Source organism: Ruditapes philippinarum, unplaced genomic scaffold (assembly GCF_026571515.1).
Source record: "Ruditapes philippinarum isolate M1 unplaced genomic scaffold, ASM2657151v2 ctg144_1_1_1_1, whole genome shotgun sequence".
Classification (NCBI taxonomy): domain Eukaryota; kingdom Metazoa; phylum Mollusca; class Bivalvia; order Venerida; family Veneridae; genus Ruditapes; species Ruditapes philippinarum.
This window is the reverse complement of record NW_026862875.1, coordinates 340,413-364,992: the sequence shown is the minus strand read 5'-3', so window position 1 is coordinate 364,992 and position 24,580 is coordinate 340,413. Positions and strand designations below refer to the sequence as shown.

The 24,580-nt window shown below is 30.9% G+C and overlaps 1 protein-coding gene across 5 annotated transcripts; it reads right to left on the bottom strand.

Moving 5' to 3' along the window:
- Window positions 1-559: 559 nt before the first annotated feature.
- Window positions 560-23,889, bottom strand: LOC132720474 (casein kinase I-like). Of its 5 annotated transcripts, none has more exons than XM_060704626.1 (10): window positions 23,696-23,887; window positions 23,491-23,574; window positions 21,973-22,083; window positions 18,376-18,524; window positions 17,400-17,628; window positions 15,709-15,879; window positions 15,133-15,281; window positions 14,739-14,868; window positions 12,484-12,501; window positions 560-2,136 (listed from the first exon to the last, which is right to left on the bottom strand). In XM_060704626.1, exons 2-10 carry the CDS (start codon window positions 23,564-23,566, stop codon window positions 1,904-1,906), a joined length of 1,266 nt encoding a protein of 421 aa, XP_060560609.1. In that variant the 5' UTR covers window positions 23,567-23,574; window positions 23,696-23,887; the 3' UTR covers window positions 560-1,903. The 5 variants fall into 5 exon arrangements, with proteins under 5 accessions (XP_060560609.1, XP_060560610.1, XP_060560607.1 ...); XM_060704624.1 differs by lacking the exons at window positions 560-2,136; window positions 21,973-22,083 and adding exons at window positions 3,460-8,007; window positions 21,788-21,898 and having other exon boundaries at window positions 23,696-23,889; XM_060704623.1 differs by lacking the exon at window positions 560-2,136 and adding an exon at window positions 3,460-8,007 and having other exon boundaries at window positions 23,696-23,888.
- Between the last annotated feature and the right edge of the window lie 691 nt (window positions 23,890-24,580).

The following is a 24,580-nucleotide window of genomic DNA, read 5'->3' as shown; positions in this document are numbered from 1 at the left end:
TTTGAAATTCTAAAGTAAGTCAATGTCAAATCTTGAAAGGGCATTAAAGGGAGACACAGGCAAAATTTTCATTTCTTAGTTTTGAAATTTTCATTCATTATTCTGTAAATGTCCTCAAAATGAATACACTAAACAGTCAAAGGAACAAAACTTTTCTCCATATAAAGAATAAAATGGTGTTTTCCTAACTTGACCCGCGTGGGTCAGGTTAGAGCGCTAAAATTTCACAATAGTTGTCACTCTGTACTCTGGAAACGTTAAAAAACATGTCAAATCAATTACTTAGACTTGTTTCAATCAAACAATACCCACAATATTTGTTATTGTAACTTCCAGGGTTTGTTCAAATCACATGACTTGTTTTTAAACTATTCGGTGATTCTGTTCACGTCAAAATTTCGTTCAACATATATAGATATATTTAAACTTCAAACCCAAAATATATAGAATTTATACAGAAATTCATGTTGGGACTTTAAGAAATGTCATTTTAGGGTGATTTGAGTACAGAAAATCATTTTTATATTTTTGCCATTATTTTGCCTGAGTATCCCTTTAATTATGGGTTTGAAGCAAAACAACTTTAACTCCAAATGAATAAATAATGTTGTTACTGTCATTTTGCACTAAGCCCCTATCTTAAATCGATAAATATTACCATATTCACTTGCTTGCAAGATGTTTTCACCTTAAGTTCATTAACATAGTATGCAATTTTCATCATTTCTCCATGCTCACCCATTATTAAAACATACACTCGCAACTAGTGGTATATAAAAACACTGTACATTATTTAACTTATATTTTAGACGTTCTTTTTACAAGCCAATAAAACAAAACAATTAATTTGAATTCCTTAGTTTGTACAATATACATAACTATATTGTACTCTGAAAACAAATACAGTTAAAAATCCTTATGTAAGGTAATGATCCACATTAGAGTATATAATAGGGAGCAGTAATTTTTATAGTTTAATTAAGTAGATAGACTAAGAACATTCTGGGTTTTTTCCCGGCTAATCATGGGGTACAGTTTCAGCTTCAAAAATAAGCCCAACAGGTTGACTAATCTACTGTGACCAGTAGTGCACCATGAAGATACAACGGTAAAAGTTTGTATGTACTGTAGGGGGGATTAGCTTGGAAAAACCCACATTTGCAGAGTTACGGGAGACAACTGCTCTTGGACAAAAATATCAAATACCATGACACACCAAATTTAACGTTTGATATATCTCTCTTCATATGTCCGTGTTAATAAAGTACAATGGTCTAAAACACCATTAAAGTAAAGATATTATGACAATACTTAATTTTGTACTTTAAAATGATTTTGAACTTTTCTCTATTAATTTCTACATTTATTATTAATTCTATATTATTTCCTCTCTTAAGTATAATCAATTTAGGTACATATAGCTGAGAAATGTTTTGACCTATACCTACCATCAGAGATTTTTTCACCACGAAACTGCATTATGACAGATTTCCATGTACAAATAAGTTATTTGAAAGTAAACTGTTGCATTTAAAACTACACAAGTACTTCATTCTAAATCGATTCTCTAAATTTCAATTATTTTGAAACACAGAAAATAGTTCACCACAATTAGACAATATAAAAGAGAGGCAATACATAATTCATGATAAATCTATCACTCGTAGACAGGATCACTCGTACATTTATTAAAATCAATGCTGGATGTCATAATACCGCTGCCTGGTCACGTGTAATCGAGAAGTTTCTGAAGGACCGTGCCCCTCAACAGTAACTATGATGAAAACTGATCATGGGTGTGTTTAAAAAAGGACCCTGCACTACAAAACTTGGCACCTAGTTTTATTTTTGTTTATCATAATGAGTTAGTTTATTTATCACAGAAAGACGTTCGTTAATCATATCATTTACGAACGTGTCGGGACGAACTTGCCCGTGCTGGGGCATCACCGTCCTTCGAAGCACTTCCACGTCGAACACCAGTGTTCACACTGGGTATCATACTTGACTGCATTTGTGCCGCTGACATTCTTGTAGCATCACGCTGCAACTCCTGAGCTGTAGTTGGAATACCTCTGTGAAGTCTGGTGCTTGTACGCCTCTCCCGTTCTCTCGACATTGGTCTAGGAGATGTTGCTGTTAATATAAATAAATATACCAATTAATAAGCAACATCGTTTAACAAATACAGAACATGATACAAATGGATTTTATAACAAGCTGTTTATTATCATTATCCAGTGATAGAACAAGTCATTGTAATTTATCTAGCTATCTTTAAAACTTGTTATTCAGTGTCTCTCCTAAGACATGATTTTGAAAAAGGTAAGAAGATCTCAGAACTTTAACCATAATTATGTAACTAATACTTGTATAATGCAACATACATGTTACAGGTATACGTCTTTTAAGCCTTTTTCTTTGTTTAGCATTCAATTAAATACATTGGCTAAACCCTTTTAATGAATCATTTCCTTTAATATACATGTTAACTCTTTAATATACATCATTACATGTCACTGTATTTACATACAATTACTCATGCTTATTGAAAAAGTATGCAAAAGCTAATTTGTTATATGAACCGTTCCCAAGCTGAACTTGTGTAATAGCCTTGCTCTGTTTAAATGTTCATCGTCCAACTATAAAGGTAAAGTTATTTGAACTGAGCAGGCTAAACTTTATTCTGAACACTCAAACTTTTTACTGATGGTAAAGGCTTGAAGCAAGTTCCTGCAGTATATCAGAACTTATGCAAAACCTAGAAACACTTCAGTGTATCAGTGAAACTATTGGTAGTTTTTGTTCATGAATTGGGTGTATTTTTACAAGTTTTATCTTTAAACCAGTTTCAAATGCCTTGACTTGACTGGTTTCTTGTTTTTATTTAGTTTTAATGCAAGATATAACATCAGGACACAAGATGAGTCTTAATAAATTACAGTTTGAAATGTTATGATTATTCAACAAAATTTGATGCATAGCTGTTGACCCCTAAGTTGGCCTTACAAGGTCATTTTGATTTTGCAATTATAATTTTATAACTTATCATTTCATATTGCAATACCTTCATATAAGAATTCAGTTCTCTATTTTAAGAATGACATTAAAAACAAATTAAATGCGGTAAAGACATGGCTGGAAACCTTCATATACACATCAACATTTATGTCTTCATACATTTCAAAAAATGTCTTCAAAATACTCAACCATCCGGCCTTGCAGAGGTTACAAAACTTTTTTTCAGCATTCTGTCTCAAATCTATGGATTTTCATTTGTCAGTGTACATTGGGTGCCAGTTCCTGACAAAAACCAGAGATCTGAGCTGAGCTTGGAGAATTTCTTTATAACCTCTGTCCCTGGTTTGTCAAATAAACAAAGAACAACAACATTGTTTTTATCGTTACATAGCAGTCTGACGATCTTTGGATATTGGGAGATAATGACAACCAAAAACATTCCTTTTTTGATCAGTTTCATTTATATTTTCAGTTTTATTTATTTTTTTATGTTCACAAAACAATATAATAAAAATAATAATAACACAGTAAAATAACATAAAAGTTACTAGTACATGTTCAGACAAAACAAATCTCTCTCATAATGAGCACTTGGTACTATCAAAGTTTACTACCCGTTAAAGGAACTCCACTGAGGCTTTTTGACATGGCTGGACTGGAAATATCCCCCCCAGAAAAAACCGAGATTGGTGTACCACCCGATGATGAAAGGCTGAATCAATAAATCGTCAATTGGCAAATTTTCAGATCATTCCCTCAACCTGTTTGTCCAGAATAATCTTTTTTCCTCTGTATAAAAATCACCAAAATGAAATGTGTTGCAATGCTTTTTACTCAAATCAGGCTAAGAACTGCAATAACTGTCAATTTTCTTTTAATAAGATTTTATTTACGCATACTATATATTTCTTTATTATTACTTTATTATCCTTTGAATCTTTTTTCATCTTAATTTGCAAAAAATTCATTTTTTTGTTTGTTTTGTTTTAAGGCTTTATGACCTCAGTGGAGTTCCTGTAACAAAATCAACTAAATGATCTATACAATTCTAAAGCCAATGCAAACAAAAAATTGTTTGGTTAAAAAAAAAACATCTTCAGACTGAAGTTTAAATGTAAAGAAGGTAGTAAATATTTTTAGGAAGTAATAAACCATATTGTTATTACCGTATTGTTATACCATTGACATGGATCCCCTTTCAGAGACATCTAAATGTATACTACATTAAAATTGCCGTAAATTTAACCAATGCATGTAATGTACAAGCTGTTATTAATTGTGAGAGAAAAAGGATAACATAATAAACCTTTGGCATCTAAAAATGTTCAATGAAATACTTTAACTTAAAATTGACAATGGGTATTATTAGTCATAAAAGCATCCTATTAACTAGCATAAACTTATTCATTATATAAAAAAAATGGCACTCATTTATAAGAAGCAAAATGAAAATTAACACTGTTTTTCTATGAGAACTCCAACAAAATATCAACACAAATATCTCAACATAAATCCAGACTTTTAAACACAAATTATTGACATAGTTTAATAAGTCAGGCAAAACATTTTCTTTGTTGATTTTCTTATCATTAGTTTTGACAAAATTAAAAATAACATGGGAAAATATGAAACTCTATTTCTTTTTAGCATCCATGACCTAATCCACCGAGGGTAAAGGTCAATGGATGGTACAATCACATCAAATATCCAAGGTATCTGACAACAAATGGAGTGTCATGAAAAAATGGTACACAAATGTGATGGAGGGATGGACAAAAAAAGAAAACTATTTGCTCCACTGACACATACAAAACTTATTAGGGGCTAGTGTCTTGTTTTTCTTTAAGAGTTACAACATTTTTACAATTGCATAAAATGATATTTAAAGTTAACGACCCTGTAGATCGGTCATTATTTCATTGATATAATAGTGAGGTAGACATCTTGATATTGAAATTGAATGAGACAACACCGATTTCTTTCGTGCTAAAACAAATATTATAATGGTTTCAACATCTGCTTCATTTTCACCATGATATTTTTTTCTGATTTGCTTTATTATAAACTACAGTTATGATATGTCCATGGGTTATATTTCCATGGCAACACATGACCAAAACATTTTTTCCTGAAATCAAATTTGCACTGTGTCTATTTACATGAACATTTTATTCAGAATGTATAATATTTTAAAAGTTCCCAATTAATTAATAGCCGTGTTATTCTTAACTATTCACATGCTGAATTTGTGTTATGGATACGCCTGCTTTTGAATTTGGAAAAGTTCATTTGAAACTTAAGGGATTTCAATATCAAAATAAAAGGTTCGACTACATGGATATGCAGGCTGGCCGTGCCCTACACAGGTGGCAAAGGCATATCACTTTCTGTTTCAGCAAGTTAGAGGTTAATTCTGTAAAAAACTACATTCAAATGTATTTCTTATAATTCTTAGCTTAACATTTTAAACAAAATTTTATCAATAAAACCGTAGGCATTTAAATGATTTACCACCTTAATATTGCATAAGCAAAACTGTTACAGGAAAAAACAAATGTTTCTTCAATTAAAATGCACAGACTTTTAAACATTAATTTACAAGACAGGATGAATTTGACTCTGTTGTGTTTATTTGAAATACAAAATATGACCAGATTATAATAAGCTCTATGTATATCTATATAATTGATGAATTCCAATTATCATCATTACCTGAAGAAAATTGTTTTTTCCCCTAGAACAAGCACCTGTATCTGTTGACAATACACCTGTGTTTTTAGGAAAAAACTTAACCAATATGGTTAATTGAATATTCAAATATATTAGTAATGTAAGAGTACATGTAGGTACCAACCGAACAATATACCAAAGTTAATAACATAACTGGATATCAATTACACCAAAAATCACGATATAATAAAACAAGATCAAATAAATGATGAATCATGGCCATTTTTTTTAAATACACATTTTAAACATATATAAGAAAGTAGAAATTGAATATAGATCAATTATTACTAGTGTATACACAGGTGAATGCCTTTTCCTTATTTATCCGTACACACACTTACTTATGCAGTATTTACAATATACAAAGATCTTACAACGAAAAAAAAAAGTCTGCATTCAACAACTGAAACATTCATACAATTCTTTCATCTTTTCCAAGGGCCAGAACTCTGTATTAATTAGTTCAAATCACATACAGAACCACAGCTGTGCAAAACACAAACAGACCTGAATGATGTCTTTTTTTATTATTAAAACAATAAAATTCAATGAAGTGAAATGACTACTTCAAATACATTTACTTTTTTTCAAAATATATACATGAACAAATTATTTCGGACTGATGGACTTACAGATATATGATTACTCTCCCTTGAACACCTATACACCCTCACATGCATCTAAAAATCAACAATAACTTTAGGGTATACATCTAAAAATTAAATCCTTTTGTCTGAGATTTCTTCGCAATCTGACACATGTAATGCCTCATAGTTATAGTATGATTATATACAAATAAAATGTGAAATTTATATTATATACATATTATATTTTATGTTACAAATATATACAAAATATCACAATATTTATGCTATTACGCTACATGATTACATGTTAACAATGGTAAAACGAAATTTCTGTTACTCAATATCCTAAAACAAAATTTACAAATTCCAGGAAAGCATTTCTTTTCCTTTTTTTAAACAGTGTCTTAAAATCAACTTACTAAATCACTCGTTTTTTATTTAAAATTGTTTTTTCTTCATACTGTTGTCAGGTAATAGGAAATTTATTTTCAAACCTGTTTAAAATGGCATGTAAAGTATTGAAAGTTCTTGACTCGAGTGTTATGTCAATAAATAATGTAAACATTTCTTTCTTTAACCATGTTGGAAAATATAAGGAAAAGTCCAGTGTTGTCGTCCGGAGGTAGCTACAGGCCAAAATAACTATCTTAAATACATTTAGTTCCAACTCAAAACTTAGGAAACACTATGTTGATGTATGTGATAAAACCAAAACTGACTACCTCTAATTCAAAATGTACCGTTTTATATTATTTAAATGACAACTCTTATGTCCCAATTAACATGTTATTATGGCAAATAGACAATTTTTAATTAATGGAATTATTTTCACTAATTTCTACAACATCTTTGGCTTAAGATTCTGATCACCGATTTACATTATTGATACATCAGGCTATTTTAAGAGCTGTTTTTATTGTATCAAATTGAAATACTGTTGTTTAACAAACTTGAAAAAAAAGACCTCAAAAGCTGCTATTCAACAAGGTTTGGTTATGATTTTTCCATTGCAAGAATCAAAAAAATATTTAAACATACAATTGATATTTATTACAGGAATCTGAAAACTAGACTATTGAGTCACATACAAAATTTAATAGAAATTTAACAATAATTTCTTTTTATTTTAATTAAACATTTCTTCAGAAATTTGTCAAATTTCATTTACAAGTACAAGGTCAACGAACGTGAGTGACCTATCTATATTTAATATCTCAATCAAATATCAAAATCAAAGTTTTTGACGTAAATCTCCACACTACAGATGCTCAATTAAGCGAAAGTAGCTTCATAAGATTACAAGTAAAATTTCCAAATTAAAATGCACAGAGATTTAGTATTATGACATGGAAAAAAGAAAATGGACAAAATATAATTTTTTGTTGTTGTTGAACACTTTATTGTTGTCGCTGCCTTGACGTACTGTGGCCCCTCCCTTCTTGTGTCAATCTTCGCAATTTTGCATTGTCTGTAGAAGTCCCGCCCACAGGGACAGGTATTCCTGACCCCTTAAAACTCATCCTGCCCCCTGAGGAGGGCGTTGCAAGTCTACTATCACTAACTCTAGTGTCCATAGGTACCTGCTCTGACCCACCCTCGGCACCTCTCATTGCTAGGGCCAACCGCGTCGGAACTTTTTCCTTGCCAGCACGTCCAGATCTGCCCACATCTGTTTGAAATTAAATGAAAATTCATGATTCTAGAATTCACAAAACTTTTTTTTTTTTAATAGGATAGTAATATAACATCAAAACAAATAGTTTTAAGTGCATTTACATGTAGGTGGCTTAAGTACTTCCTATTCATCCTATTCAATCTTTACTATCATTAAGATCTCAAAAATCAAAAATATCAAGTCATAAAATTTAATACACATTAACTACAGGAAAATAATATGGTATATGAATTATGTATTACAGTTGCCATTTAAAGAGACAACAGAAAAATACATTAGTTACCATAGCAACAGCAAATTATCAATAATTGTTTGATATGTTTACCTTTTAAAGGATTGGATTGTCAGTTTACAATCAAACTAAAGCAAATATTGAAATCATTTTTACACGCTAAAATAATGTCTATTGAAAATTCTTCAAAATTAATGAAATGCTATTTATATACTTCAATAACAAATACCAATTCTTGGTATTTCAATAGTCATTTATTATTCAAGTATATTTGAATGATTTCAATTGCCTTGTATGACTTAAAAAGTTCTGTACAATTTCAGTAGATTTGAAAGATTTCAATTGCCTTGTTTACTTAAAAAGTTCTGTACAATTTCAGTAGATTTGAATGATTTCAATTGCCTTGTATGACTTAAAAAGTTCTGTACAATTTCAGTAGATTTGAATGATTTCAATTGCCTTGTATGACTTAAAAAGTTCTGTACAATTTCAGTAGATTTGAAAGATTTCAATTGCCTTGTTTACTTAAAAAGTTCTGTACAATTTCAGTAGATTTGAATGATTTCAATTGCCTTGTATGACTTAAGTTCTGTACAATTTCAGTAGATTTGAAAGATTTCAATTGCCTTGTTTACTTAAAAAGTTCTGTACAATTTCAATAGATTTGAATGATTTCAATTGCCTTGTATGACTTAAAAAGTTCTGTACAATTTCAGTAGTTTTGAATGATTTTAAGTCTTGTGTGATTTCAATAGCTCTGTACAATTTTAGTAGTTTTGAATGATTTCAAAAGTCTTGTATGATTTCAAAGTTTTCTGTGATTTCTATTTCTCAATCATAATTTTCTTTGTTGTTGTTGTATGCCTTTACTTTTTTTTATTGTTGTATAACTTTGTCTTATGATTTATAATAAATACTTTAGTATGATCTTAATAGTTTTGTAAGATTTAGAGTATTGTTCTTTCTATTTTAATCTGTTGCAATTGTGTTAAATTAAATAACAGGTGTGGGATAATTGCCACATTGTTGAAGAAACCATTAGGTAAAAACCTTTGTTCAGAGCAATTTTTACAAATACCAACAGAGATGCAGAAATGTTAATGATTTATATAACAATTTACTTTCCCCCCGTGTCAATCGGATAAAGATTAGGTAAGTTGGTTGACGTATAACAAACAATTTAAAGCTACTCAAGTTTTTAGAAAAAATCAATTCAGATAACCGCTGTAACATCACTTAAATGAGACATTCATGCTATATTTTTCATTATTATTATTACAAATTTATATAAATACAACTGAAATCATTCTTATATTTATCACTGTAGTTCAATATTTCAACCAAAACAAAATTAGTTTAAATGAAAATTCTTTTTATATAATATGAACATTCACGTATTAAATGCCTCCGCTCCCTACAGTTTTTTCAGTCTATGGACGGACGGTATGACAGACAGACAGACAGACGGACAATAAGAAAACACGGTGGTATCATGGCCCACTTGGTTAATGCCTCAGACTAGTAATCTAATAATAATCGCTAGTTTCATAGGTTCAAACCCAGTCAGGGGCAAGTCATTGTTTCCTTGAGCAATAAACTTTACACACATTGCTCAGTTGGTTCCAGGAACAATTGGAAAGTGTGTCTATAAGCTTATAGCTTCCTTCACAATCAAAATAAAATAAATTCTGTATAAACCAATAAGCAAAGCCATATGTTCCAACCTAAGTGGGTGCATTACAAAAATTTTCTTTTCTTAATCCATTATTATTAATAACGTAACTAGTGTAATAGTTTTCTTAAAAATTTACACTTTTTCTGATTCACCACAGATTAAAAAATTTATATAAAATATTAAGCCATTAAATGTTAGCATGATTATAGTAATAGTATTTCAATAAATGTCAATTCATAACCATATTACATATATATAAATACTGCAAGGTATAAATCCCTTTCAAAATGTTAAAAGCACAATTAATATTGAATGCCAAATTTTCTTTTTTTTTCTGTCTCTCCAAATTAGCACCAAAGCCACCTACCTCTGTTAAAAAAAGAATACATTCACATATAAAACACAAGTTAATCACATGAACACAATTACGTAAAAATATTCTAGCATATGTTAATCGTAAAACCCAAACAAATCAGCATCTTGATCCATGCATCCAATTTGAATATTCTATATGGCTTCATGCGATGCTATAGTATGCAAATTTATGTGACCATACAAAAGTTCGGATAAATACAAAAGCTACATAAACAAAGCATGCAAAATAGGGGGAAAAAGCAAGGCTTACGAAATGTTAAAATGATAAAAAGAAAATATATATACATAATTGATATCTCATCTATGTGATGATTCAATTTCAATTTGGCTGTAAGTTTAAGCTAAATATGCAAAACTACTTGGTTACAGGTAAATAATGAAATGGATTTTTCGACTAAAGGAAATGATGAATTCAGCATTTTACTAAAACAATGAAATCTTTCGTAATGTTAAGAAATTCGTTTTGCTGTTTTATACTTAAAACATCTGGATTTTGAACATTTTTGAGAAAGTGGTAAAAATTATGGCCATAAAATGATATACAAAGATTTTAATTCTTTGCAAACAAAAATCAAACAAGTTGTAAAAATCAATTACAAAATGAGAGAATAAATATATAATAGAGATTACCATGGGAAAGTTCCAGTGGTTTCACTTCTTCAAGCCTTCTATATCTCTTCCAACAAAGTTCACGATAATATTTGCCTCGCCACGGGTTAACGCATTAATATTTTCCCCACCCAGTATTAATAGTACTGCCTTATGAAGTTGCATTTAAAACTTTCATTAATTAGAACAATGTCCATTAAAAAAAAATTTGTTTTCATCTAAAAAAAATTTGTTTTTATCTTAGTCTAGGATACTAATTCTGACAAAAAATTAATGGACAGTTAAAAATCAAATGCTGCCAGATTCTGTCCCCAAAAAATTTTTTTTTTTTCTTAATGGAAATACCTAATCTTCTTTCAAAAGAATTCTCAGATGATAGAATGTATTGGGATCAAAGACATTTGGTCTTTAGTCTATTTATCAAAGAGAAAAAAAACAACAAGACTTATTATACATTCTAAAGAAACTGAGACTTAACATAACAACACTTTCCACATATATCTAAACATTTGCGACCCGTGAACATTTTCATAGATTTTCTGAGAATACATAATCATTTTAACAATAATCTTTTTAATACTGCTGCATTACTTGGTCTGAAAAAATCTGCAGCACAATTGAATTGGTTACTTTCTAGTATAAGAATGGTGGTGAATGACTTGTGCAATAAGATGAAAGTAAACTGTTGATGATCTAAACTTTGTGCAGTCATGCTCACGCATTCTATACACTATATTAATGTTTTATTATTTCTCCATGTTGTGATTTTTAAATCTTCTATTTCCATGCAAGTGATGAAGACAATAATGCATTATGATTCCTTTAATTCCTAAGTAAAATTATTATATTGATAAATATCTAACTATCGGACTCAATGGTTTGGGGTATTTTTTTTATACCCTAAGATCATTGAACATTCAAAAGTAACCCTATTTCAGACTTAAGAATATAGCATATCTAAATTATATATAGTTTATTGTTTAAAAATTAATAATTTTTCTGCCTTTTAAAACTACTGTTCCATTTATACCCAATGGGAATTTTCCTTCGATTATGTCTAAATAAATTTAGAATTTTGTATCATGACTTAAGTGCAAACATAGGTTATCTTGGATAACATTTCATAGGAGATAACCTATTACTGCATTAGGGTGACAATTTTACTATGAAGCTAAATCACTTGACAAGTCTTCTGTAACACAACTGAAGTGTTGTTTACCCTATTATATCAAAATTATTATTGGCAACCTTAATTGACCTGACCTAGTACATAAAATAAATCGTACAAGGCCTGTTAATATTTGGGATTATCCCCCCTAAGCAATATAGCACTTTCCCTCACTTTCTCTGACAATTAGTTATTCCTAGGCAAGTGAAATCACTAGTTCTCTTGTGTCTGAAAGTGCAGCTATTATAAAAGGTTATTAAAGCAGAAATATATACATATATCTGAAAGATATATACACAATTCAATTCCGTCTTCTGTTGTATATGAGAATAAATAATGTTTATTAATATATAGATTTTCCCAGATAATGAAAGATAAATTTATTAAACCCAAAGCATATCTATGGCTTACCCACGGAACCGCTATGACCTATAACATTATATCAAAATACATCACTTGTGAATAATTCATTATGACATATTTCAATTATTTTATCATTATCCCACCCACCACCACTTTACTATTTCATATGGTTAATAGCCGTTCTTTTGTTTATGAGATGAGATGAAAATGATGGAAGCTTCACATTTTAGTAGGATTTCTGTTAAAGGTACAAAGACCAATTCTAAGCAGTCTGAACTGTTGGTGCTTTTTTTCCATTTTTTTTTTCATTGTAGCATTTTCATCACAATATTCTGACAAAAACTTGGTAAAGGGTATCAATCCACAATATAACAAATATATCAACACACCAGACTTATGAACCTTGTACCAGCATGCAAAAATAACTGACCAATCATAAACTGTACATTATACATTAATCAAAATTTAACATTTCTAACAAATAATAAAATAAAATTCATCTACATGATATTTTTGTCTGATATTTGTTATCAACAGATGACATAGACTACTTAAGTCCTAATTATGTTTGACAATTGAATTTTCTTGAAGAGATCTTTGGGATAAATCTTGAGAGCTAGGCCCTTTAAATATTTTTCTTTCTAAATAACAATTTACCCAGGAATCTGAAAGTTCCATTACGAACACCATAATTACTGTATAGTCAGTACTGACCAATAGGCAAATAAGTAATTGTATACATAAATACATCTAAATTCTGTCGTACCAAACATGACCTTTCCGTAAGCTCAACAAAGTTGATATCAAGCTTATTTCACATGAATTATTCTTATTAATGGAAAGACATTATGACTGGACAAGAACCATTTCCCTGTTTAAAGTTAGCAATCTCAACTTCCCTACATAAAATGGAGGAAGTCAGGGGATTATATAAACATTGAAATTGTTGGGACAAAGAAATAAAATGTCTGACAATACCTGTTTGAAGATAAAAATGTTATAATACAGTTTGAAACTACTAAAGGCACAAAAAGTGTAATTATTACATATTTATAAAGTATTTTCCACTATACTCGGTACTTGTTGGTGAAATAATAACAGGTCTTTGAATGGGTATTCTATGTTTAACAGCAATATACCCTTTGAGGACTTCATAATTGATCCCTACTTTGACTTTTCGTTTGAATAACAATAGATTTAATCACAAACATTGACATGTGCTCTTTTGTTAACATAGTTGTTGTGGTGAAATTCTTATTGTATCCACCAACCTGATATTTAGAGTGAGACAGGTCAGGCATCTATGCATTACGTCAAAATCCATGATAGTTCAAGAGAAGTTGATGAGTGTAAAGATTAAAGCAATATGGAACAAGCTGTGGTAAAAAAAAACTTAACCAAGGCATGACGCTAAAATGGACACCCCTAGTATCCCAATGGAGCAGGACAGCTCTCCTTACATATATTTTTATATTCAGTCACTAAAAAGGTTTAAATACACTATAGATTAAAACAAAATTGAAAGAAAAATAAAAGAGGGGAGTAAATAAACATGTATATACATATATATATATCCAGTATGTGTTTGGTAAATGTTTTGTAACCTAACCACCCTTTCAACACCCAAATAAACTAGAACCTAACCTAGGACGCATGACACTAAATTCTATATCACAAACACTGAATTTAAAACTTCTCAACTCTAGCAAAGTTGTAAAAGCTTATAATGTCAAATACTATCAAAACATTTTTTTGAACGTCAATTTTACTTCAACTGACTTAAAAGGGTATAAAGCTATTAATGGCAAAATATGCTTAAAATAAAAAAATGTTATTTATTTGACGAGAGTTTGATTATGTAAAAACCAATTATTTACCAAAACAGTAACAATCGCTAACAAAATTTCAAACAATTTTAAGGTTAAGCAGTGGTTTCGTACATGTGCCATTGGATAAATTAAAACTTTACTTACAATTTATCTCGTTTATTCGGTATGAATATCGCTTTATACCCTTTGTAATTTTTTTTCTTCAAAAATGACTGAAATCTTTGAAATAAATAAAAATTGTTCTTTTGCATTCTCATTATTTCTTTTGATGCTGTTGCTTAAGCTGCATATAGCACAAAGCTTAATGCATGAATACCATTTCTTATTGCGTGCCAAGTCTCAAGTATCAGTACCATGACATTTACTTTAAGCATTTTTGTTTTACATTTTGTTTAGAAGTGGTTTGGCTGTGGAACTAACCATTCTACTAGCGAACAAAGAAAGGTTTACTAAATCGGTTTTATTAACACTTACTTCCATATTCGCCTGGTGGCGTCGTTGACGGCATTTGTTCTGCACGACCACGAGCTTGTGCTGTGCCGTGTACAGGACGGGCTGATGAGCTCACCTTGCCCCGGTCAGCATCATCACTGTTTCTACCACCCTGAAAGTGAGGAATTTGAGCTTCATTAACAAATAACAGACAAATAAAAGAGCAACTTTAAAGAAAAAGAAGGAGAAATATTGACAGCATGTTCAAAACTGAAGCTGATTCTTTCTTTGTCAATCCAAGTATTAACGAGTAAATACACTAACATTGATAAAATCAAAACACTGACAAGTATGCTACCAAAATAAATCCATTGCCAGAAACACCAATGTTGCAGTTTTGATATAGTAGATGAAACCGAACTTGCTCTTAACTTACAAACTTTAACATGTTCCAGTCAAAAACATAATCATATGTGAATCCCTGTCGGTGGAAGAGGTTACGGAATAATTGTCGAAGGTAGGAATAGTCGGGCTTGTCGTCAAATCTTAATGACCGACAAAAGTTCAAGTATGTGGCAAACTCCGCTGAAAAAGAAACCACATTACTTTTTCAAACAATATCTTAACAGGCAAAATTTTTACAAGCCATAGCAATGATGAATAGAGTTTCCGAAACAAAAACTATTTCAGACAAAATGGAGACTTTTCAAGCTAAAGAACATAATTATACTGATCTTTCCACATGCATTATCTATGTTAACTAAAAAAACATCATTATATTTTTGTACATATATCATAAATATATTTCAACAAAAGTTGAAACAACCAAATAAAACAACCAAATATTTCAGTTTCAGAAATTTGATGTCCTTGTTTTTTTTTACATTTTGAAAGATTAAAACTCCTGCCATTACATAATGCTTCTGCATGTTAAATACTTTTCAAAAACTTTCAAATTGTGAAGCTATCTTTCTCTTTTTAAGAAGCTAAAATAAATCATATTAAAACTTACATGGAAAACCTTTGCACAGCTCCTCTATTGGAGTAGACATTTTCTTTTCACTAATACGTTCATACTTTTGGCGTTTTGTGGCAGCTTTTAAACCTTGCCAGGGTAGACTTCCTCGTAAAAAGTACATGAAAATGTATCCTAGAGACTCCATGTCATCTCTTCTACTTTGTTCTATGAAATAGGAAATCATTTTTTTAGATATGTACTTATATAAACTTTGCAATCACTGCCTTATAGATAATCCAGGTATTCAATTCTTATATCTAGATTAATCGAGCAAACATGACAAACTCTATATCTAATAAATTACAATACTGCCTGTCTGGAAAGTGATGATGGCAAATTTTTTTTTGTCAACTACTTTTATCAATAAAAACAAGAGCTGTCGGTAGGACAGCAACGCTCGACTATTCTAGTGCTTGATAGTAAAAAATAATGCTTGATACAGTTACCTACTCCTGTTTACAGGTTGGGGTAATGATGGTGAACAATGTGCAAAGTTTCAAAGCCATATGTCAATGGACTTTGAAAATATTTGAACTATTACAAAAACTTTAACGTAAATTCTAAGTCGAAAAAAGGGCATAATTCTGTCAAAATGCTTGATACAGTTTACCTCCTCCTGTTTTACAGGTTGGGTCATGATGGTGAACAAGTGTGCAAAGTTTCAAAGCCATATGTCAATGGACTTTGAAAATATTTGAACTATTACAAAAACTTTAACGTAAATTCTAAGTCGAAAAAGGGGCATAATTCTGTCAAAATGCTTGATACAGTTACCTCCTCCTGTTTACAGGTTGGGGTCATGATGGTGAACAAGTGTGCAAAGTTTCAAAGCCATATGTCAATGGACTTTTGAAAAATATTTGAACTATTACAAAAACTTTAACGTAAATTCTAAGTCGAAAAAGGGGCATAATTTTGTCAAAAGATGCTTGATACACAGTTACCTCCTCCTGTCTATAGGTTGGGGTCATGATGGTGAACAAGTGTGCAAAGTTTCAAAGCCATATGTCAATGGACTTTGAAAATATTTGAACTATTACAAAACTTTAACGTAAATTCTAAGTCGAAAAAGGGGCATAATTCTGTCAAAAATGCTTGATACAGTTACCTACTCCTGTCTACAGGTTGGGGTCATGATGGTGAACAAGTGTGCAAAGTTTCAAAAGCCATATGTCAATGGACTTTGAAAATATTTGAACTATTACAAAAACTTTAACGTAAATTCTAAGTCGAAAAAGGGGCATAATTCTGTCAAAAATGCTTGATACAGTTACCTCCTCCTGTCTATAGGTTGGGGTCATGATGGTGAACAAGTGTGCAAAGTTTCAAAGCCATATGTCAATGGACTTTGAAAATATTTGAACTATTACAAAAACTTTAACATAAGTGGTTACGCCGACGCCGACGCTTGGGTGACTACAATAGCTCTACTTATTCTTATCGAATAGTCGAGCTAACAATAACTCAATACTTTGTGGTCTCAAAATTTGCTGAATTTTAATCCACTTAAGTGGGATTCATATAACCTTGAATAACTTAACAATTTAAATACTGCATTTATATACGATATTGTCAGATTTAAGCAAAGGTTTCCTTATGGTGCTCAAGCGAGCTAAAAACTAACCCATGTCCCGTTCACAAAAACCCCAAAGATGGATATACTTTTAACACTAATTATAACCTACCTATACCCAAATGTGTATTTATACTAGCATATCTTGCTGTGCCAGTGAGATTCTTATTTTCTCTGTAAGGTATATGTTGATGTGTGCGGGCATCACGATATTTCTTAGCTAATCCAAAGTCTATAATATACACAAGATTGCCCTTTTTACCGAGACCCATCAAAAAATTGTCCGGCTTTACGTCCCTGTGAATAAAGTTCTTTGAATGTATATATTCTATCCTGCTGATCTGAAAAAGAAAACAAAATATCAGCTTTAGTTGTGTATTAAAAATTCTTAAACTTTATCGTAAAATGTAGAAACAACATTACTCGACAATCAAATTGATACATCAAACATTAACTTATAGGACCAGACCAATGGTAAACCCAGTGTTGTTTTAATTATCTCTAGTCCATAACATTTCAGTTACATTGTATAATAGTGTAACACCTGCAAGCACAGCCTTAGTGTACCTCTGGATTCTAAATCATTATCAATTACTATCAAAAGCAATCACATTTTTCAATAACTATCAATTTCATCATCAAAACCATTTGATACAGGAGATGGAGGATAAATGGCTTACAGATAAGGGTGTAACAATATGCTCAACTTGTGATACAATATGTCGATATGCAGAAAAGAAAACAGAATATCCCACTTCAATTGCAGATAAATACACACATTGATTCTAGGAAAGTCCCTCTTTAAACTATGACAAAAGTCTATCCATGTTTTTTTTTTAATAATGTATTGCTCAGATGCCATACAGTGTGGATTGCTTTTTATACTGTGAATCAATATGTGGCCTCACATTAACAATAAACTCTTCACCTTACATTACACACATATTGTTACCAATATACTCTCACTTATAACTTGAGAAAGCCAGGTAGATCTACAATAATTAACAAAGTTTTATCAAGAAACTCTAAAAATGTTTCTAGGCTATAATACATTATCTAAGCCATTTAACATGTTATTAATTTCTCACCAATTGATCTGCAAGTAACAAGACTGTTTTCAAACTGAACTTCCTTGAACAGAAGTTAAAGAGATCTTCAAGACTAGGTCCCAGTAGTTCCATCACCATGACATTGTAGTCCCCTTCTGCACCGCACCATTTGATTGTGGGAATTCCAACTAGACAACAAAGATAGGAGAAATATTTACAAAACAACCGAACCAATAAACAATTTTACACTGTTCTATCAAAATGTCAAGAAAGTCTTTATTTTAATTTATTAATGAATATAAATAACTTGTATGTAATTCTAAACCATAAGAGTTCTTAAGGTTTTTTTCAACAAAAAACCCACACAATGGGTCTTTTCATGTAATTTTATACATGTGTCTATTTCCAAATGCTTTCAACCTCCATGAAAAGACAATGTGTACATGTATGTAAACAAGTTAATTCATATCTGATTTTTATTTGAAAGATATTATGCATGGAGGGGGCTTCAATCAATAATTCAGCTTTTCTTTTATTAAAAGGAAAAAAAATAATACATTATTTCTATCTCCAGAAAATGTTTCTTAGAAGGCTTTAAGTGTCAGCTCAGTTAAAAAAAGGTTTTTCAGAAAAATGTTGTTTTCTTTCTTCTGTTTTACAAAAAATTAACTTCTTTGAAAAAATTGAAATCATGTTTTCAATTCATAATAAAACAAATATTGACACCAGAAACAATGCTTTAAACATGATATTTAACATGCAAAGACAGAGAGAGAGAAAAACAAATGTTGTAATAATTTGAAATATTGATTAAAAATTTGTGAAAATATGAATTCACTTCACAAGCTGTTGCAGTGAAGTATGTTCATGTCACTTGTGAAAAATATGTTACCAGTAATTACACTAAATACCAGAGTTATAGTGAAACAATAAAATAGCAATTATAACCAGTTACATGTATTTTGATCTGTAGATATTTGTTACTAGGTAGAAAATAGAACGTTAATTTAGAAATACACATGCGACATGTATGATATGCTAATATGTAGAGTTTATATAACACAGATTTTTATGTGTCATAAAAAAGAGGCACACTAACACCGTTGTTTTCCCATACTGACAAAGCTGTTGAAAAATCCCTATTTTAAAACTTGAAATTCCTACAAAATGTTACCTTTAACAGGATAACCTGCTACATGGTAATAAACATATAAACAGTCCCTTCCATAAAAAGGTCACATTATGCCTAAAAAATATTAACAGTTTGGGATATATCTTTGTAACTTCTGAGAGTTTCAATATTCAATTATAACTTTGAACTGTTTTGCCAGTCACTATTTCAGACAAAAAAATCCATCTCAGACTTGTTGAAATTTGTGACTTCCTTTGATTTTGAAATCATAAGAAGTAGGGTAAAATAAAATCTGCAACACGAAGGTGGGACATCTTGTAACACACTTATTAAACCAGAATAAAACACTAATGTCAAGTTCTAGTGCTCAAGTAAAGGTAAGTTTCATAGATCATGGCACAATGTATTTAGTGGCCAAAAAGTTGTTTTTTTTGGTGTTTTAGTTACATGAAAAATTTGAAGATTCAAATGACAGTTGTAACAGTGTTCAATCTAGAGTGCGCCACTGACCCCCTACAGACTGCGGGCACAAAACAAATCCAACTGTGAGCCCCAACGGGTACACTGGCTTTGAAAATAACCATACAGTATTTAGGGTACTTGACGTTTATTTTTATGCTTTATGCTCATTTATCACGCAGCTGTTGACTGGGCTAGTATTGATCTTTCAAGTGCAGTAAATATTCACCAGTGTGTCACAAACCAGTCCTTTGCTACAGCTTTTTAACAGTTCTAAATTTAGCCGCATTATGAAAAGAATTCTTTTTGCCAAATACTGATGCAATTTTTTCCCTTCAAAGTCTGCTGAAAAAAGAGCCGACTAAAAAAGTTAATCTTGGTCCATCAACATCTCACTTTAACCCTGGCCCTCCTGAACTGACTAAACAGCGTGATTTTCACACAAACTGGCTTAAAGACGATTGATTTACAGGATGATGATCATGATGAAAAATTATGCAGTTTGTTGGGGGAAGAAAAATCTGTTTGTTATTGCTTCTATAAACTATAGATAGAACTTCTACTCTTCAGAGACAGATTTCTGCTTTTGATCAACAGAATGCTCTTACAGACCAACATTTGTCAGTTTTCCTGCGGCATCTTTAATTAAAGTCTGCATTTCATAAAAAGAAAATAGTGTAACCTGATACTGTACATGTACAGAAATTAAAAGAGTTGTCACAGTGTTACTGTGTTATTTTATATTTTCAACTTGTGTATATATCTCTTGCAGAAACAATCTACCTAAATAGTTAAAAGGTAATACTTTGTTTTTAACTTAAGTTCATTTTTAGTAAGGCCCCATATTCTTCTCAAATAACCCCCTTCTGGTAAGTTTATGCGTCCCCTAGGAATTTAGTCTAGATTGAACACTGCATATGTCAATGCTTTTTTCTTCACAAAACAATACTTTCCAATCCAGAAAAGACAGAAAACAGCAAAGTGACATTTTGTCAACACTTACTGTTCACATATACAATTTGTATAAATATTGCATATTTTCTTTCTAAATTCAACAGTTTTAAGCTACTTTAAGTCAGCCAAAGTTAAACAGCTGTGAAACTCCCATCATTTTGTTAAACAGCTGTGAAACTCCTATCATTTAAATATCAAGCCATTCATAACTATTGCAAAAATATCCTGTTTATTGTACAACCCAAAATTATTACTTAAATAGTTAAATAAATCATTGTTAATATTTATGACTTTATCAACTTTTAACCATGTGTACATTTAATTGCAACAAATGTAGCTCAACCATGTTTAGAGAACCATTTTACTTCTTCTCAATAGTTACTTAACTTGAGCACTACCTATCTAGAATAAGCACAAGGAGACTAGCTATTTTCCTTCAATTTGTTTAACAAGTGATCTCAATAATATATAAATGTGAACGCAAAGACAGTCTGCATCTTAAGTCATTGGACCGAAGCCCGAAAACAAGTTATAATGTTTTATAGATTGTATTTTACGCAAATTATATAAACAACAGGACAATTTTCTGGTTATTTCTCGACAGTTAAAAATAGGTAAACATAAAAAAATAAGAGTTATATAAGATAAAAAAATATACAACTTATAAGATCAAAAAAAATTTTGTCACATAATTTTAAATAAAATATAATCTTTAAATTTCATTTAAACTTAGCAATAAACATTTAAAATTTAGTTATTTTTGGAAACACGAAATATAAATATTTTGCATGCCAATTAAATTTCTCAAGTCGCAGACTGCAAAGAGCAATCATCTCTTAAAATAAGCACAATGTAAAGCAAGCAAAGGTCCAATGCTGGTCATAGCAAGAGTCATATTCTACTGACCTCCGCCCTGCATCATCCTGTAAATTTTGCTCTCTATATGGAGCTGAGGATGTTTAGTTTTCACATACTCTAGTTTTATGGCAACTTCTTCTCCGGTGGAGATATCTGTGCCTGTACAAAAATCAAGCAGCATTAGTTAGGAGAGATATATTGTGTTAGTGAAAGTTCTTTGGCAATATACTGACCTCCGCCCTGCATCATTCTGTAAATTTTGCTCTCTATATGAAGCTGAGGGTGCTTCGTTTTCACACATTCTAGCTTAATAGCAACTTCCTCCCCATTAGAAATATCAGTTCCTGAATACAAAACCAACAAGTGAACAACAAAATACAGGTTACAAATATTGTTCTGTAGAAATAAATTAAAACTTTAAGTTACACCATTGGAGGATAATATTCTTGTGTTGTAATAAATTTCACATTACATTATATAAGCCAAAAGTATAATGGGTTAGTCACTTAAGTAATTAAATTAAGTGTTATGTGATTGCATAGTTTCTTATCTGTGATACATTACTTATATTTTTTGAACAGCTGAGTGATCAAGGTTAGTAATGTTGTATATATATGTAAGAGGGAAATTAACAGGACAATCTGAAGGCTGCAGATTGATCTACATAGCGGCACCCTTGACCACTACAACAATAAACTATTTTGACAATAAACTATCGCACCTTTTGTCAATCTCAAATATATTTTTTTAGATTAAGTTTTAAGTCAATCTGACATTGTTTACATCTTTATCTCATGTATACAACTTTTTAGATTTCTCAAGCGTTACTGGTGGAGGAATCACTCTGGTATCCCTCCTGCTTTATTTCAGGCAATAGCAAACATTCAGGTAGAACAACCAACCTCTTCTGTAAGCTAGTTAGATAGCTCCCTTACATGAAAGAAAGAAAAGTCCCTAGTGGAATTCAAACCCTAAGAAACATGGAGCAAGTGGTTTTTAACCAGCAAACTTAACCACACTGCCTTGGAGGCTACTTATCTAAAATAAATCTGTAAAGTCAATTATTGTCAGTGTGGCTATAAATCTGGCACAGAAAAAGTTTGGTTACAGTGGTCTGATATTTCTTCTTTAAGAGAGAAACCACATTGCAGTTCATTGCTGTTCCTGAAAATCAGTAACCGAGGTCAAAGACCAAAGTCTTCTTACAAGATATAAAATTTAAAACTTTGATAAATTTAAAACTTTGATTATATCTCAATTCTCCACAGATGGGGCAGTAAAAGCCCCATCCTCTTAATTCTGAGAGTTGACCTAATTGATCAACTGTCTGATATTCTGACCATAAAGGCATAATAAGAATTACATCCCAGTTCGAAACCAAGACGAATTTAACATATGATTAATATTTCTTTGGTAAAAAAATATATCTATGTCTGATGATACATACAGTATGATGAAAGATGTCAAGTAATTTCAAAAGTTGTCACTACTCACTAGGAAGTAGCATAAGTAGCTCTAAATGTTTTTATGACAGAAAAAAATGTTAATGTACAGGGTTATTTACATTTATCGTCTCTTCAACATTAAACTTACTTCCTAACTACAGTTTTAACCATTGACAGCGTGTTTACGAAAATTTACTCAAAATTGAGCATAGCTTAAACGAAACTTTTGATGGTTCAAATGAACAGAACTCAAGACATTAAAGTTCAACTGAGTAAAACAAATTCATGAGAAATCGATGATCTCACCCAGGTAAATGTCTCCAAAAGAGCCACTCCCGATTTTTCTGCCAAGTCTGTATTTGTTTCCAACCCTCAACTCCATGGCTTATCCTGAAAAATATAGAAAAAAACGTTCCTGTATCTAACATAAATGACAACCAATAACGAACATTTCAAGACAAAGACTTTCTCTTTCTTATATGTCAACAGTTTGTTTCATTTTATCGAATACCTGATAGATTATCCTACAAATAAATACGCTTGAATGTGAATCAATTATTCCTTTTTTAGATTTTACACCAGTTATTGAAAATAAAAGGACAGTTGGCGCCAGATGGAACCGATTGTCCAGTAACTTCTATTAATTGTTGTCCGCCATTATTTACGATTTGACAGCCGTTGTTGACGATACTACGCAAACGCGAACTTGCACTTCCTGTAGTAAATTCCCGGATGAGAAAAATTGTTTGACATTTCGCGGGAAACGCTGTCAAGCTGTAGGGCCGATAAAATTCCTTAAATTAAAATACTTTACACCAAAACAAAATATTTATAGCTTATAGAGCAAATAAGTAATTGTTTCTGCAGATCAGTCAAAGCAGGGTTTTCAAATTGATTCTATTTAAAAGGCCCTGGGAAAGTAAAACACAAAGTTTTACTTTACTTGACAGAATACGTGAATACTACAGAACTTTGAGTCTGTTATATTCACGATTTTTATTGAAAGCCGTGGTAGATTATATGTATAGTGCGTTTTGTAAAGCATGTTTTTAAAAGTGAAACATAATCTATTAGCCACGAACTTTAAATTATGATAAACAAGATCAACAAGGAAAGGCGGCGTGGTTTAGTTAATCAGAGACATAATTATATAGTCCATGTGATTGAAAATTCCCATTTTCTGGACAGAGTAGATAAATGCTTTGAATAATCAATGTTATAATGCTTATAAACCTCATCGAAATCAATATCATGAAAAAAATGTCTAATTTATAACAACCATATTTCCAGAAGTGCTATATTAATAAAAGTCAGTCAATTTGAACAGTTACGTTTACTCGTATTAATTACAGTATATTTTGTTAAATTTATGTACAAATTTATGTCTTTTCTGTAA